The sequence below is a fragment of the Vicugna pacos genome, chromosome 16 (assembly GCF_048564905.1).
Source record: "Vicugna pacos chromosome 16, VicPac4, whole genome shotgun sequence".
In the NCBI taxonomy this organism is placed as follows: Eukaryota; Metazoa; Chordata; class Mammalia; order Artiodactyla; family Camelidae; genus Vicugna; species Vicugna pacos.
The window spans coordinates 50,066,761-50,083,981 of record NC_133002.1 but is presented as its reverse complement, the minus strand read 5'-3'; the positions used below and the strand labels follow the sequence as shown (position 1 = coordinate 50,083,981).

The 17,221-nt window shown below is 49.9% G+C and overlaps 2 protein-coding genes across 4 annotated transcripts; one reads left to right on the top strand and one right to left on the bottom strand.

Moving 5' to 3' along the window:
- Window positions 1–317: 317 nt before the first annotated feature.
- On the top strand, window positions 318–13,473 carry LOC116277846 (intercellular adhesion molecule 2-like). Its single transcript, XM_072939410.1, has 5 exons — window positions 318–664; window positions 8,356–8,460; window positions 10,213–10,479; window positions 11,408–11,728; window positions 12,424–13,473. Exons 1-5 carry the CDS (start codon window positions 658–660, stop codon window positions 12,603–12,605), a joined length of 882 nt encoding a protein of 293 aa, XP_072795511.1. The 5' UTR covers window positions 318–657; the 3' UTR covers window positions 12,606–13,473.
- LOC102541347 (proline-rich protein 29) lies at window positions 13,176–16,611 on the bottom strand. 3 transcript variants are annotated; one of them, XM_072939411.1, is made up of 6 exons: window positions 16,449–16,560; window positions 16,091–16,166; window positions 15,826–15,932; window positions 14,033–14,268; window positions 13,793–13,863; window positions 13,176–13,601 (listed from the first exon to the last, which is right to left on the bottom strand). In XM_072939411.1, the coding sequence occupies exons 1-6, from the start codon at window positions 16,506–16,508 to the stop codon at window positions 13,573–13,575; spliced, it is 579 nt and encodes a 192-aa protein (XP_072795512.1). In that variant the 5' UTR covers window positions 16,509–16,560; the 3' UTR covers window positions 13,176–13,572. The 3 variants fall into 3 exon arrangements, with proteins under 3 accessions (XP_072795512.1, XP_031541745.1, XP_072795513.1); XM_031685885.2 differs by having other exon boundaries at window positions 16,399–16,486; XM_072939412.1 differs by lacking the exon at window positions 13,793–13,863 and having other exon boundaries at window positions 16,449–16,611.
- Between the last annotated feature and the right edge of the window lie 610 nt (window positions 16,612–17,221).

Here is a 17,221-nt window from a genome sequence, read left to right as displayed (position 1 = left end):
AGCCATGACCCCCGCAGTGTCCCTCCCAACAGACAAAAGGTGGAAGTAATCTGAGTCCATCGACCAATGAGTGGATAAACAAAATGGGTGTGTTCATACAAGAGAATGTTAGTCAGCCTTAAAAAGGAAGTCCTAATACATTCTATGGCACAGATGAGCCTTGGGGCATCGTGCCAAGTGAAATAAGCCAGTCACAAAAGGACCAGTGCTGTGTGAGCCCGCTTATAGGAGGTCCCGAGAGAGTAGTCAAACCCAGAGACAGAAAATAGAACAGTGGTTGCCAGAGGCTGGGGGGAGTGGGGAGGGGGAGTTAGCGTTTAAAGGGGCCTGGGTTCCAGTTTGGGATGATGATAAAGTTCTGGAGAAGGATGGTGGTTGTGGTTGCACAACAGTGTGAAAGTAGTTAATGCCGCAGAACCGGACACTAAAAATGGTTAAAATGGAAAATGTTACACTTATCAGAATATGAAACAAGCTGTTAAGGGGCTGGAAGTGAGGTTAGTGTGAAGAGAGGGCCAGGGACAGGAAGAGAGGCTCCTGAGAGGGAAGTGTAGTCAGAAGCCTGACTGCGCACACTGAAAGGCTGGCGGCTCCTCCGTGGCCAGAAGCTGGACCCCGGCCGCCCTCCTTCCCCAGCACAGCCGCTCCCTGTAGCAGATGACAGGTAAGGCCAGCTTTTCATTTTCCTTTTGGCCGTGAAGAAAGAGCTTGGGAAGGAATGTCAGTCAAGACTTGCGATATAGGGGGAGGGTGTAGCTCAAGTGGCAGAGCCCATGCTTAGCGGGCATGAGGTCCTGGGGTCAACCCCGGGTACCTCCATTAAATAAATAAATAAATAAACCTAATTCCCTCCCCACTACAAAAAAAAAAAGAAAGAAAGAAAGAAAAAAGACTTGAGATCTTGTCCCTTCCCCTCTCTGGTGGACCTGTTCCCCTGCCCCCCTGCCCCCAAATCCCAGTAACCATGGGGGCTGGACCCCAGAGCTCCCTGGGGCTGGAAGTTCCCTGCTCTGCTCTGCGGAGACTGGCCTGTCACTTTCGTTGTTGTTTCCCGGTTTTGTTCTCTTTTGTCCTCTCTCTTCCTCTCCTGCTGGACAACCGTAATTGACTCAGAAGTGTGGGGCTACATCCTTGCCGTGGGCCACGTGCTAGGGCCTGGACCACCTGAGCTGGGGCCCCACCGGATGCGTGCCATCCTGGCCTCTCGAGATTACACCCGGGGCTCATCATGAATCCCATTCAGTGAAATCCTCAGTGACGTGGGGGGGCCTCCTAACCTGCGGTTCATAGTCCCACAGAGCCTCTTCTTCTTTCTAGATATGTAGGAATTTCTCTTTTCCCTTTGGGTTCCTGTCGTAAAACTTAACATGTGACACAAAACGTACACATATATGTAACATACCTGTGCATTATGTACAACGCAGGAGAGTATAGTGAACAGCCCTGAACCCAGCGCTCAACACAGGGATGGAATATCAGTAAACATTGCGTCTACCTACGTGCTGTTCACTCCCACTCAAGACATAATAACCACCCTCCCTCATTTTGTGTTAAGTGTTCTCTTGATTCTTTAGTTTTGTTTTTTTTTTTTAAGTCTTTATCACAGATGCATGTCTATTTTTTAAAAAAGTTTTTATAGAAGTATAGTCGACGTTCAATATATACATGACAGAGGTAAAATAGTGATTCACAATTTTAAAGCTTATACTCCATTCATAGCTATTATAAAATATTGGCTATATTTCCTATGCTGTACAATATATCCATGTAGCTTATTTTATACCTAATAGTTTGTATCTCTTAAGCCCCTACCCATATGCTGCCTCTCCCGCTTTCCCTCTCCCCACTGGTTCCACTAGTTTGTTCTCTGTATCTGTGAGTCTGCTTCTTTTTTGTTATATTCACTAGCTGGCATACCTGTTTTTATTTTATGAAATAGTTCTATAACATCTACTGTGTACTAGGCACTCTTTCACGTATTTGAAAATACTAACTCACTTAATTTTTTTAATCCACACAGCATCCCTAAAGGAAGGTACTATTGTTAATCCCACTTTACTGAGAGGAAACTGAGACATAGAAAGATTAAGTGACTTGCTCAAAGTCACACAGATCGTATGACATTAGAATGGGACATATGTCCTGCTTCCTAGTGCAGAAGTTTCTCCAGGGCATGTATCTGTTGACTGAAATAAATGCACAGCCTAGAAGCTGAGAGATATGTTTCATTTCGCGCAAGGACTCGAGCCGAGCTAAGATGACAGCCTCTCGGATCGCTCTGAGGGACTGCTAGGAAGAGGTAGGGGAGGACCTAGGATATATAGGAACTCTACAACAAAGACCAGGTAGTTAGAACAATAAAAAAATTGCTTGTTATCTAAAGAAACCAGGCATCTCAGGTTAAAGAGTGTAGTGCTTTTCTATGTATGGGAGGAAGCAAACATTTGGGCTCATTGAATTCATTCCCTTGACAAGCACCTAGCTATCTAGGGCCAGTATCTTGTCTCTTACTATTCTGAGTCCACTCAGGGTGCACCATTGTGAGTGGCTGCAGAGGCTGGGCTGCAGGCTTGTCTTGACTTGGGGGGGGTGGCGGCAGCCGCTGATGACTTGGTTTCAGCATTCTTTATTTACTGATATGGTCTGCAGTATTTTCGTTCACATATCTAAGGGTGGAATTGTGGGTTTAGAGTGTAAAGGACATTCAGCTTTACAAGATAATGCCTGATTATTTCTGAGAGAACCAATGTACACTCTCATCAGCAATTATAAGTTTCTTCTGACCCACAACCTCTCCAGCAATTGGTCTTGTTAGCTCTTAACTTTTGCCAGTCTAGTAGATATAAAATGATATCCCATTGTGCTTTTCACTTTAAGTTCCTTGGCTGCTGTTGAGTTAAATCATCTTTTCATTTGTCTAGATGTTTTGCTTTCTTTGAAATGTTTGTCTGTATCTTCAATATAATCAAAATTACCAGCTGTTATTCTAGTATTGGTGATCTTGAGGTCTGGCTTAAGAAATTCCTCCTTGCCACAAAGACACAAAAATAGTCTCCTATATTTTCTCATAGAAGTTTTAACAGTGTTCTTTTACATAGAAGTCCTTAAACTGGATGGAATTAATTTCTACATTTGAGTGAGGCAGAGATACATTTCTCCTCTTTTTTTCTCCTTATAGTTAACCACTTGATCCAGTGTCATCTATTTAACAGACCCTTCTTACACCCAGTGATCTACAATGCCACCCCTGTCATGTGTCAGAGTTTCATACAAGTCGATTTCCGGCCTCTTTATTCTGTTCCATCAGTTAATTAGCCTACATCTACGCTAATACCATATTTTATAGTAAGTCTTAATATTTAGTAGAGCAAATCCACTTGTTTTATTCTTCTTTGTCTTCATCCCTTTGTTCTTCCATGTAAGTTTTATATTCAGCTCTTCTTTTCCATGGAAAATTCTATTGGGATCAATTGGAGTTGCATTAAATTTGTAAGGAGAGAATTGTCCTCTTTATGATACTGAATCTCTTATCCATGAACATGGGCTATCTTCCATTTATTTAGAGTGTATGTAATGTCTTTCAGTAATGTTTTATCACTTTCTTTGTATAGGTCTTATATATGTTTTGCCAGACTTGTTCTTATCTTTTTACTATTGTCAATGGTATATCTTTTAAATTATATTTTTGTATGTTACCCATATACACAAAAGCAATTTCTTTTTGGATATTGATCTTAGAGCTAGCTTACTTGCTAAAATCTCTTGTTCTTTTGAATTACTTGTCTGATCGATCTTTTGGACTTTCTCTCTAAGCAACCGTATCGTATGAAAATACTGATAATTTTGCTCTTTTCCCATTGCTAGGCCTTTCTTTTCTTCTTCTTCTTTCTTCATTGTCTAGGGCCTCTGGTATAATGCTAAGTAGAAGCAGGGATAGTGGGCATTCCTGTCTGGTTCCTGACTTTAAAGGAAACGCCCCTTAGATTTGCTCATTAAAAAAAAATCTATATTGTAAGTTTCCTAAATCAGGTTAAGGAACTTTCCTGCTAGTTTCCTAAGACTTTTTATTATGAAAGGATGTTGAATGTCATCAATTATTTTTCCTAGAACTGTTAAGATGATCATATGTTTTTTCTTCTTAAATCTGTTAATGTAAGTTTTTAGTCTGGGTTCCTTCAAGAGCAGAGCCTGGAATAAGGACTTGGATTCAGGTGGATTATTTGAGAGGTGATGCCAGAAAGCAGGACTGAAGGAGCAGGGAGACTGAAACAGGGAAGGAGGAAAAGCCAGTTAAAAGTGTTGATGCTGTGGCTGTAGGCAAAGGAAGTTCAATTCTGTTGGGATTTCTGATAAGCTCATGACATCTGGAGGTTTCCCTTCTATTGTTAGACCACGTTTGCATAGCTGAGATAAGCCCAACTTGGATGTGATGGCTAATGTTTTTAATACACAGCTACATGTGGTTTGCTTATATTTTTCTTATAATTGTTGCACCTGTATTCATGAGTGAGATTGGTCTTTGATTTCTCTTTTTCATCCTATACTTGTCTGATTTCGGGATTAAGCTTACACTGTCCTCATAGAAAGAATGAGAGTGTGTTCCTGCTATTTGCACTCTCAGAAAGAGTTTTTATAAAATCAGAATTCTCTCTACTGAGACTTCTGCAACACTGTCTAGAGCTGGTAATTTCTTCGTGGGAAGATTTTAATTTACGGGTTTAATTTTTTTAATAGCTGTGAAACCATTCAGGCTTTTTATTCCTGCTTAAATCAAGTTAGGTAAGGTCTATTTTTCTAAGATTTGGTCTACTTTGTTTCCTATTTCTTGACATAAATGGTTTACAGTCTTTTATTTTTAATTGTGGTAAGATCCACATAACATCAAATTCACCATTTAACCATTCTTAAAGGTACAGTTGGTTGTGTTACAATCACATTGTTTTGCAACAAACTGCCAACACTTTTTTCTCTTGCAAAACAGAAACTATACCCATTAAACAACCAATTCACCATTTCCCCCTGCCCTCTGCCCCTGGCAACCACTGTTCTACTTTCTCTTTCTATGAATTTGTGTAGTCTTCTAGTTCCTTTTTTAATTATAAGATACATAATTTTAATTTTTAAAATTGAAATATATTGTACAATATTGTGTTAGTTTCAGGTGTTCTACATAGTGGTCTAGCATTTGCATACATTATGAAATGATGACTATGGTCGGTCTAGTAACCATCGGTCCCCATACAGGGTGATTACAATATTATCGACCGTATTCCTTATGCTGTGTATTACATACTGGTGGCTTATTTTGTAACTGGAGTTTTGTGCCTCTTAATCCCATTCACCGATTTTGTACTCCTCTCTCCCCTCCCCACTCTGGCAACCACCCATTAGTTCTCTGTATCTAGGAGCCTGTTTTTGTTTGGTTTTGTTTTTTAGATTCTACATATAAGTGACATCATAAAGTATTTGCCTTCCTCTGTCTGATTGATTTCATTTAGCATAATACCCTCGGGATCCGTCCATATTGTTGCAAATGGCAAGATCTCATTTTTATGGCTGAATAGTATTCCATTGTGTAGCTATACCACTTCTTTATCCATGTATATCAGCGCACATTTAGGCTGCTTCCATCTGTTGGCTATTGTAAATTGTGCTGCAATGAACATTGTTGACTCTATATCTCCAAATTAGTGTTTTTGTTTCCTTTAAGACAATACCCAGAAGTGAAATAGCAGTTCTATTTTTAATGTTTTTGAGGAACCTCCATACAGTTTTCCATAGTCTTTACACCAATTTACAGTCCCACCAACACTACAGAAGTGTTCCCTTTTCTCCACATCTTTATCAACACTTGTTATTTGCTGTCTTTTTGAGGATAGCCATTCTGACAGATGTGAAGTGATATCTCATTGTGCTTTTGATTTTCATTTCCCTGATAATTAGTGACATTTAGTAAATTTTCATGTGCCTCTTGGCCATCTGTATGTCTTCTTTGGAAAAATGTCTCTTCAGATCCTCTGCCCATTTTTTAATATGGTTTTTTTTTGTTTTTTTTTTTTAATGTTGAGTTGTATGATTCTTTGTATATTTTGGATATGAACCCTGAATTGGGTATACCATTTGCATATATCTTCTTCCACTTAGTAGGCTGCCTTTCCATTTAGTTGCTAGTTTCCTTCACTGTGCAAAAGCTTTTTACTTTGATGTATTTATTTATTTTTGCTTTTGCTTCCCTTGCCTGAGAAGGCATACCCAAAAAATATTCCTAAGATGAATGCCAAAGAGCGTGCTGCCTGTGTTTCCTTCTACAAATTTCATGGTTTCAGTTGTTACATTCAAGTCTTTGATCCATTTTGAGTTTATTTTTGTATATGATGTGAGAAAGTCATTTAGTTTGTTTTTTTTTTTCATTTTTTTCTCTATGATTTATCATAACATTTTGTGTATAGAAAGTCATTTAGTTTGACTCTTTGCATGTAGCTGTTGAGTTTTTCCAACACTATTTATTGAAGAGGCTATCTTTTCCCCATTGTTTCTTCTTGGTTCCTTTGTTGTAGATTAATTGACCATATAATCTGGGCTTATTTCTGAGCTCTGTTTTTGTGTCAGTACCATACTGTTTTGATTATTGTAGCTTTGTGGTATTGTTTGAAAACAGAGAGCATGATACCTCCAACTTTATTCTTCTTTCTCAAGATTGCTTTGGATATTTGGGGTCATTTGTGTTTCCATACAAATTTTAGAATTCTTTGTTCTAGTTCTGTGAAACATGCCTATGGTATTTTGATAGGGATTGCATTGCATCTGTAGATTGCTTTGGGTAGCATGTTCATTTTAATAATATTAATTCTTCCAGTCCATGGGCACAGCATATCTTTCCATTTGTAGTTGTCTCCCATTTCTTTCATCAACTTCATGACCGCTTTCCTAGGTATGTGACCCTGGGAAAGTCACTTAATCACTCTGGGCCTCAGTTTCCCTGTCTGTAAGAGGGGCAGTAAGTTGGAGGTTGATTAATTAATATGTGTAGAGTGCTTTGTCAGTAATTGTTCACTGTTGTATTATTGTTGCTATTATTTTTGTTCTTGTTGTTATTATTATTCTGACCAAGCAGAAACCACGGTCTCTGTAGAGCAGCACCCACTGTCTGAGCCTCTGGGGCCACCCCCTTGGCATCTAGCTTGGGTTGGAGGAGGGTTTCCCGCAGCCTATGTGGCATCAGATCCCTGGACTAGGGTTACAGCTCCACCCTTTCCTCCATCTTTTCTGGGCATTTTCCTGAAGCCCAGCGGCACCATCCAGGGTCTTCCCTGACCTGACATCTACACACAGTAATAACAGCCTTTGACCTCATTAGCCAAAGAGAAGGGCATGACCTCACCCCACCCTCCCAACCCAGGAATGCAGTTTGGCCTGAGTCCCCAAAACACTGGGGTGTCCTTTTGGAAGGCCGTATCTGGGGTGCCCCTAAGGAAACAAGCAAACCTTCTCCTCTCCTGCCTTTCCCAAGCCCTGTCAGTCCCCAGGGCACTAGGTCCATAACTGGGGCCTCAGAAGACTGGAGGCGTCTTGGTCAGAAGTCTCCTGGGAAGGCCCTCCAGACCATCAAATTCCCCTGTCACCTGCTCACTGCTTCTGGGGAGGCCCTCAGTGCTAACATATCCTGTCTAGCAACATATTGCAACTCCTCAGGCCCTGAGCCCCAGGATCAGGTCTCCCTGCCTGGAGTGGGGTGCCTCATGAGCCAGGCCAGGGAAATGGAAGCTGGGGGTTTGGGCCCCAGCCAGCTTGACCCTTGGTACCTCTGTCTGTAACAGTCCAGACTGCTGGGGAGCTACTGTGGGAGCATTTCCCTCAAGGTGTCCCTGTATCAGCTGAGTCAGGGGCTGGTTGAATTGAAGGCTGAGCAGGGTATCAGGGTTTCAGTAGACTCATGCTAGGCAGGTGACCAGAGCACCAACAAACCTGCCCAGGAGTCTCTGCCTGCTGAGCTGTGGTGACCACGTGTCCTGAATGAGACCTGACTTTAGATTCTCTCTTCCCTGAGGGCGCCCCAGCAGTGTGTCCTGTGGGATTTGGGGCTCCCCAGATGTGGGGCTTGTGGGCATCACTGTCCTCTGTGCCTACATGTCACTCAAACACATGTACACCCAGCACATGCCCTGCCTCTCATGGGAGCATGACAGGAGGACTAGGTTATGCCCTCTGCTTCCTGAATTCTTACACTTCACGTGGCTTCCCCAGGACCACTCAGATAATAAGAGGAAATGCAGTCATCAGCGCACAGAGGCTGAGGATTCCGGGCTGTGGCTCCAGGCCACCAGTCCCTGACCTGCGCCGTTCAACTCTCTCTAGGTAGTCCTCGGCTGTTTCCTGTGAGCCCTTGGACACCGCTCAGGATGTCCCCTTTTTGTTGTTGGGGACTGTGTGTGGTCTTTCTCGCCCTGCTCTGCTGCCCAGGTGAGCCAGGGCCTGGGGTTCCTGACTGGGCATGTGCCAGCCCAGAGGGTGGGTCGTCTGCTCCCTTGGCTTCAGGTGTAAGAGGGGGTTCTGGTCCAGAAGTCTCTGAGGATTTGAGCCCAGCAGCTGCCCGCCATGGGTACAGGATGCTGTGCCAGCCTGGCTTCCCATGACCCTGGGCAGCGGGTGGGGGTCCTGGGATTTTGGACGCCAGGTTGATTGGGCCACACAGCTTCCTGGCGTGTGGATGAGGCAGGTTGGAGGCCGAATGGTGGGCTAGGTGGGGGCCTCAGGAGGTGAAGGGAGGCGGGTTAAGGGGAAGGTGAGGGCACGCCCCAGCTGGTCGGCAGATGTGGCCTGGCAGACAGCAGAGGGCATCACCTTCTGGATCAAAAGTGAAAATGAAACCACTTCCACTGGGTCCAGGGGACGGGAAGGAAAATGCCAGCATGTGCCCAGCAGTCTGTTCTGGACAACCCGCCAGGTGCTTTTCATGACAACCCAGCCCACATGACAGATGGGGAAGCTGAGTCTCAATCAGAGAGTGGAAGAACCTTGCACAAGGCCACACAGCTAATACCTGGCAAACTCAGGATTCAAATCTAGTTCCCTATTCCTGCAAAGCCCCTCTCTCGCCCCTTCATTATGCTATTAGTTGAGGGCTAAGAGGGGGCTTGCCGGTGTGGCGGGAGCATAGGACACAGACAGACCCAGCTCGCTGGGATCGAGCACCTTCAGGTCATCACTTGGTGGGGGTTGAGCGCCCAGGGCCCTGTCTTCATACATGAAACACTTCTTGGCTCTACGCCACACACAGGGCATTGTGCTGACACAAAAGGAAACATGCAAAACCTGGGCCCTGCCCTCTAGAAGCTCCAAAGTGTCTAAGGGAGAATCAGCATGAATATCAGTCATTTGCAAGAGGGTCCCATTCCCTTCTGGATCACACCTCCCCTTGCCTTCCTCTTCACTGAGCTCCAGCGATCCTCGTCTCCTCTGGCCTGGCCCCGGGGTCTTTGCTCTGGCAGTTCCCTCCACTTGCAGATCCCTGCTGGGCTTTCCCAGGGCCACCCCTGGCCCTGCCACCGGCCATCCACCACAGCTTCTTATCTTTGCTCAAACACTGGTGTTTCCATGAGGCCTGTGCTGACTACGCTGTTTAACGTGGCAACCCCGCCCCGCTCCCTGTTTCCTTTCCCAGGCGCTTAACCACCAACTGACAGGCTGCCTATTTCACTTGTTCATTATCGCCTGTGTCCTTTACTACAGCTTGAGCTCTGCAAGGGTAGGGTTTTGTGCGCTTTGGTGCCTGTTGGATCCCCACAGCCTAGAAGTGCCTGGCACACAGCTGGTGGTCAAAAAGGATTTGCAGAGGAAGGAAAGAAGGGAGGGAAGTGTCAATCCCACAGCCATGGAGGCTCAGAGGACACAGTTCACCTCCATTTCAGAAGAGGAGACATTTGATCTGGGCCTTGAAGATCCCTCAGAGTGGAAATAGATGTGCATCAGAAAGACTAATCTGGAGGTGACAGAGCTGGAGGAAGAGCAACCAGAGGCAGGGAGCCCACTGTGGGGGCAGCCTCCTTGGTCTTGACACCAGGCGATCAGGTCTGAACAAGGGGAGACGACCAGAGGGGCCATCCCTGGCCTTTCTTCTCGGACCCCTCTCCCTTGATCAGACTGGCAGCCATGGGTGGCTCTACTGGGCAGGGCAGTGGGGACACCTGCTACCCAGTGTTTCTGGTCTTCCAGGGTCTGGTGAGGAGGCATTCGAGGTACGTGTGTCACCAGAGCAGCTGATGGTGAAGTCCGGAGGGTCTGGGGTGATTAACTGTAGTACCAGCTGTACCCACCCTAGCAAGGGTGGTCTGGAGACCAGCGTAGACAAGATTCTCCTTCAAGATTACCCGCAGTGGATATCGTTTATGATTTTCAACGTCTCCCAGAATTCGAGTATGCGTTGCTATTTCTGGTGCTCCGGGAAGCTGGGGTCCAAGAGTCTCAACATCAACATGTTCTGTGAGTGCTGTGTTGCGGGGCCCCCTCCCCAGGCCACAGCCCGTGTCTACTGGGTGTTCGCAGAGCCGCTGTGTTCTTGCTGCTGACTGCTCTCGGTTTGGCCCCCACTTCCCTGGGCTCCTGGGGTGACAGGGAGCAGGACCTGGACCGGCGGCTCAGCGTCTGCTCACACCCTCCCCTCGACTCCTTCAGGCTGCTAGAAACCCCAGCACTAGCAGCGTGGTGCCTGTCAGGAGCGCTGGCACACTCTCCAGTAGCCCTTTCGCCTCCTGGAGAAAAGGTTGAGGCACCACCCGGTTGTTGTATCTTCTCCTGAGGGCCCTTGGCAAAGGTGTGACCATCACACAACCTCCATCATCAGTGGATCAAATGAGGAGGAAGATGCCCTAAGTCTAACATACTGTCCTTGTGTGACAGGGGCAAGTTATTGTAGTTCAAAAAAGAACCAAGGGATTACTGAGTTTGATGGAGAAGGATAGAGGTGGCTGACTCCAGCCTGCACCTCTTAAGAATCTCACAATTCATGGCCCAGTTCCCGTGAGTAATCCTTTGGAAGTCTCCTTCAACATAGTTATCCAATCTGTTTAACTTTTGAAATTTGTATTTAATTTCCAGAGAGTAAGGAGACAGATCCAAAACTTGTATATCCTTTTAGTCGGTTGTATTACAGATTCTGGAGCTTTTCCTTGTAGACCCCAGGCCCCCTCCATTCTCGTCCATTCCAGAAATCGTCATGTCCGGAAAACAACCACCCAGTTCCTCCTTCATGCTGACCTGCTTCCTCCTTCCTCTCTTGACCCTCTAGAGCAGGCCAGGCCCCAGCCCACTTCCTGAGAACACGTGGTAACAGGGGACGGTCCTGGCTGAGTGGGGCCTGCTGCTTCTGCACCCCCGTCCTGACCAGACCTGCCTTCCTCCTTCCCTGCAGACCCTCCAGAGCAAGTGCTGCTGAAGCTGCAGCCCACGCGGGTGCCCGTAGGGAGCCCGTTCACCATCGAGTGCAGGGTGCCCTCCGTGGCGCCCCTCGAGGGCCTCACGGTCACCTTGCTCCGTGGCAGTGAGGTCTTGCACAGCCAGACCTTTGAGGGGACAGCACTTTCCCCTCAAGAGGCCATGGTCACGTACAGCGCCGAGGCTCAGCTGGAAGACAGCTCCCACAACTTCTCCTGCCAGGCCAAGATGGACCTGCGGTCTCGCGGCGTGAAGGTCGTTGACAGCGTCTCAGACTCCCAGGTGCTGGAGGTCTATGGTGAGGGGGAGCCCCCAGAGGAGGCGGAGGGAGACAGTTCACGTTTCAGCCCCTTGGAAGAATAAAAGCCTTCGCCCTGCTCTCTGCCGGCTCAGGGGGAGGCTCCCATGGCCCCACACTTGTCCAAGGCTTTCCTCTGGCTCCATCTCCTCCCTGGAGCTCTCTCCAAGCTGCAAGCTTAGACCCCAACTAGTTGCTCGACCATTAGTGAGCTGTGGGAATTTGAGCAAGTCAAGCTCCTCTCTCTGGCCTTGGCCTGGCTCCACAATGCGAAGTTTGGCCTGACTGACCCCATAGGTCCCCTGGAGCTCCACTGTTCTGTGACTCTAGATGGCCAAGATGTTCCATGTCTTCACATGGTTTGATACAAGCACCCTCATCTCCGCTCAGAGAGGGGATTGGCCTGGACCATGCCACTGTCCAGGCCATAATGTCCAGGAACCGCATGCTGGTGCCAGGGGCCAGTACCAAGGGGACATCTGGGCCCTGGTGGTCTGACAGAGGCCTGGCTGGTGGCCTGGACCCTACTCCACCTTCCCCCTAGTTAATACCCAACTTGCCACTCATGTCTGCAACACAAGGTGACTGCAGGGTGGACGAGGGTCAGGTGGGTGATGGGTGGACCTCTGCTCCCCCTTAGGCTGTGACACCTAGGACCAGAGGACTTCTAAGACCACTGTCCCCTCCCTCCCCAGAGCCTGTGCAAGACAACTGGACGGTGATCATCGTGGTCGTGTCGGTGCTGCTCCTGTTTGTGACATCCGTCCTGCTCTGCTTTGTCTTCGGCCAGCAGGGTAACCAGAGGCGGAGAGGTATCTACAGGGTGCAGGCTACTTGGATGAGGCTGAGAGGGACCCACCCAGCACAGCCTGCCTGAGCTGCATGGCCACTGGAACTGAGTGTGGCTCCTTAGGGTTGTGGTCCAGCCCTGGCTGAAGGACTGTGACAAGCAGCAGAGGACTTGGGGACATTTACTTTCCTAGTCCGAACACAGACCCCTGGACTTAATGCCATGCCTCAGTCTCCTCCTGAGAATGGCCAGGAAGAGGACCCACCAGTCCTGCCTGGACTTCTGTCTCCAAATGTCTCGTCAGCCTCCCTCCACCCTCTCCTTCACAGGGGTCTTCCAGAGCCCCAGCGAGCCCAGGCCCTGGGTGCCTCCATGCTGATCAGCCCAGGCACCATTCACTCACCCTCATCAGCCCTGAGTGACTCATTCCTCCTGGGGGAGGGTGGGGGAGACGCACTCTGGCCAGAGGAGCAGTGACACACTGTTCCCCCATGGCCCTCTGGAAACACAGGCGACTTCCCGTTGGAGCAGGACATGGCTCTGACCTCTCCTTTCTGCCAACAGAGCCAGCTTCCAGGGTAAGAGTAGGAGCCCCGAGGGTCTCCCCCATCACTGGGCCTTCAGAGAGACATGGATAACAAAAGCCCTCATGTCCTCTTACCTTCCGCTCCTTTATTGGGCCAAACTGAGATCCTGCAGCCCTGGCCATCCCAGAGGGAGGGGAGGGGAAGAGGTCGAGGGGGGCATCTGGTTCCCAGGCCTTCCCTAGCCCAGGCAGCTGTCAGTGGGGCAAGGATTCGGCCATTCATGCGGCTTCCAGGACCTGGGCACTGCTCTAAGGGGCTCTCCCTCAGGAGCAGAGATCCGGCTGGTTCAAGGTCTCCCTGGAGTGGAGAGGGGACTGATTGACCTCAGGGAGAGGGAGAGGGCCTGGTTGCAGTTGAGGGGGTAAGAAGGGCTGTCAGGTGTGAGTGCAGGGTTGGCACACGGAGTCTTCAGGGCTGTTTCCAGCCTCATGATGAAGCTGGTGTGATCCCAGGGCCATGGTCTGTCCTCACGGTAGGCTCTCGGCATCATAGTAGTCTGGGGGGAGACAGCACCCTCATCTTGACTCCCTCCTGCTTTCATGGACCCCAAGGAGGAAAAGGGAAGGGGACAGGCCAGTTGCCTGCCAGTGACACCTGAGCTCCTGCCACACACAGGGCACGTGGCCCTATTGGTCTTCTGACCCACCTCTAGGCCTGGGCCCCACTGCCCATCCATCTAGTACCTACCTGAAGCCGGGGGTACATCTGCACCCACAGTCTCTGTGGCACTAGGGGGTGGAGGTGGGGGCACAGCTCGCCTGAGGTGGGTAAGACAAAAGAAAGACCCTCCCATCAGAGGCCCCAGGATGGCCCCTGGAATTTTACCCACAAGTATCTCCACCCTCAGCCTCTGGCCACCTCTTCCAGCCCAGCCTCAGAGAAGGGCCTTGGCAGCACCCAGACCCTGCCCCCCTCAACCTCACTTACATCCGCGTTTTCCCAGAGGCAGGAGGACGGTGCTGAACCCTGGCTGTGTCCTGCAAGTAGGACTGATGGAGGGGAGAGGAAATGAGAGGAGCTGGCCAGGGGAGCAGGGCTACCAGATCGGGCATTGGGCAGGGCAGGTAGTGATGGTGGAACACCAAAGGGCCTTCTTCGTGAACCCTCATCTCTTCCTCCTCCTCCTCCTCCTCACACTCCTCCTGTTGATCCTCCAGGTAGACCTGGGGATTGTGCACAAAGGAATGGGAGATGATACAGGATGAGTCTCCACTCCTTGAAATCACTTCCTGAGATACACCGCAGAAAATGGCTACTCTTCATTGGGACTTTACTACTGGCAAGCAAGGCACTTTGGAGACAGTTACTGTTTATTTCGCAGGTGGGAAAACTGAGGCTCAGAGGTTAAGCAACTTTTCTAAGGTCACTCAGCTAATAAGTGGCCAAGCAGGGGCTGGAGGAATCCAGGTATGACTTCAGAGCAGGGGCAGGGGGACCAGCAAGCTGCCCCTCGTCTCACCGTGTTATGGATTCTGGGTCCTAGGACTCTTTAATCAACAGAAACAGATAAGAGGCTAGACAAGAAATTCAGGCTGGGAATTCACTGGGAACAACAAACAGGTGCCCTTGGTCGCTCCCCCAGGAGGCTGGGCTGGTTTCTTAGATGGTGAGATGGTGGGGGCTGAACGGTGGGTCTGGCTGCAGGGGTGGCCTAGGTGGTCTGCTCATCCCCTTGGTGGTGCTGTGTGCAGGGATCATGCGCAGTTCCCTGCTTTTGGTCTCTGCACCTCAGACATGGCATTAGATCTGTGACCTTCTTGCATCTTATTGTTCATCATTGCCTCGAGTGCGCGTGCGTACAGTTATTTTGTGCCCTTTATAGTTTCAGTATCCTGTTGCTGGAGGAGACATTTGTCTAGGTGCAAGCACTGCAGTAAAGGGTCCCAGGTCCCAGCCTATGTCAACCCTCAGTCCCTGGACCCACTTATGCCCCATCCGTGACGGGCTGGCGCTCATCCCAAGGACCCTGTGAGGGCCTGGGGGTGAGGGCCAGCAACAGCTTCTCAGGGTCTCCCTCAGCCTGGACACCTCTGACCAGCCCCTCCTAGAAGCCCTCTCTACTCAAGCTGATAGGCATCCTCTTTCCACCCAGCTGTCACTTCTCCAGACCTCTCAAGGTGCCCAGCACTGGTTGACCTCCTGACTCAGCCCCTGCCAGCCTGGATGGCGGACACACCCCTCACCTCCTCCAAGCATCAGAATCCTACCTGGCTTTCAAGGGCTGGTTCCAAGGCCACCTCCTCCTCCTCCAAGGACCTTTTCCTCATGCCCCAACCAGGTGGCACTCACACTTTGTGCCAATCACAGCCAAAGTTGCCTTGTATTCACAGTCATTCATGTATTCACTCACTTGTTCAGCAAATATCAATTAAGCCCCTAAAAGAATCAGGCACCCTGCAGGCCCCAGTACAATGGTCCCTGCCCTCCTGGGCCTGCAAGCCAGTGGGGGCGTGCACTGCAGAAAAACCTTGAAAACAAGATCTGAGTGGTCTGTATTTTGGGACCGCCCTCTACTGCCACCCCATGGAGGCTGACACGGGGCCTGACACATAATAGATGTCAAACAGACCCAGCAAGATAGGTGTGGGCTGTCTCTGGCTCTTTTGTTGTCTGGTCCTTTTTCTCAAGATTGGGGAATCCCAGATGGCTCCTCATCTCTGGACCTGCAGATGGCCGGCCCAGTGGCCCACCCCCTACTCCCCCACCCCCAGCCCACGCACCTGAGGGCGGGGCCAGGCAGGCCAGGGGTTGAGTGCTGCTGTCACCTGGCCAGTCAGAAGCAGCTGGTGCATGTGTGCATTCTGCAGCAGCATCAGCTCCAGCAGGCCTAGAGGACCAGAGTTCAGCAGACCCGTGCCAGGCCTCTCTCTGCCCTTGCTCCGACCCTAGGGCCTTTTCCCCAGTGACTAGCCAGGGGCGCGGAAAGGGGCGTGCAGCAAGGACAGGCAGAGGTGGGTACAACGTGGAGAGATCCCGGAGTCTCACCTTCCTTCACGCGGCTCTTCTGCGGGGATAGAGGTGGGATGGCCCACGGGAGGGGCTGCAGCATGGTCACCCAGGGCTGGGGGAGGGGGAGACTCAGTCAGGCTCGGTGGGGAAGGAATGGGGACCACAGCCTCACGCTGAGTTGCCTCCCTAACCCCCCAGGAGCCGCATTTTCCTCTTTGTGCCCGATGCCCCGCAGCTCTCTTGTCTCTCCCTGTCTGGTTTGGGTCGCTCTCCTCACTCACCCAATAGGGCCCCACCCGAGGTTTAGACCCTCCCGAGACAGCTCCCCAACCCAGCCACCCCACCCCTGGCCTCCGGGGTAAAGGTAGGCTCCGCTCCCCGGCTCAGCCTTCACCGTCAGGGCTGCACGCTGTGCTGGGGGATGACCCCAGCTCCCTCCAGTCCCCGAGGCCATGACCAGCTGTGGTGGATCAGGGTTACCTTGACGACGCTGGGCGACGCCAAAGTCTCCATCGACGCATGCGCAGGTCCGCCCATGCTCCGGGCGCCTGCGGCTTTCACCCGATATCGCCGCCTCCCTCCCTTCTCTCTCTACCTCTGCGACCAAGGGTCCCCGAGGACCCTCACCCCCTACCCTCGGAGGCCCGTCTCTTTCCCGATGTCCGCCTCCAAACCCCTGCGCCTGGGCTCCCTGTGTATCGCGTCCCATCCCTCGCTGTACCCCTTATTCTTGCGCATCCCTAGCATGGGGACTCTGGTTGGTGTTAGTTGAGTGAGTCCGTGAGTGACTAGGGAGGCCCACCCGAAGTCAGACACTCGGTTTCCCGGTCCTAGAGCCCAGTTGACTAGAGATAATGAGTTAAGCAGGGATAGAGAATTCTGTAGGAGCAGGCTTGGGTGCAAGTGGCAGGTGAATGAGGAGGGCATAGGATCTGCCCCCTGTCACTCTGAATCAGAGGGCTGTCCTATGGGTCCAAGAGTGGTTTCTGGAGCAGACCAAGGAAGGAAACACTAACCAAGTTTGCAGCAAAGTCTGAGCCCTGGCCAGAAACAGGTGGCTGGCCCCTTGACTCCCTGCTTGTAACTGTTTGCTCCCTGGTTCCTGATCAAGGGGAACCGATTCTCTAAAGGCATGGAAAAGTCTGGGGAGTTTCACACCAGTGCCCA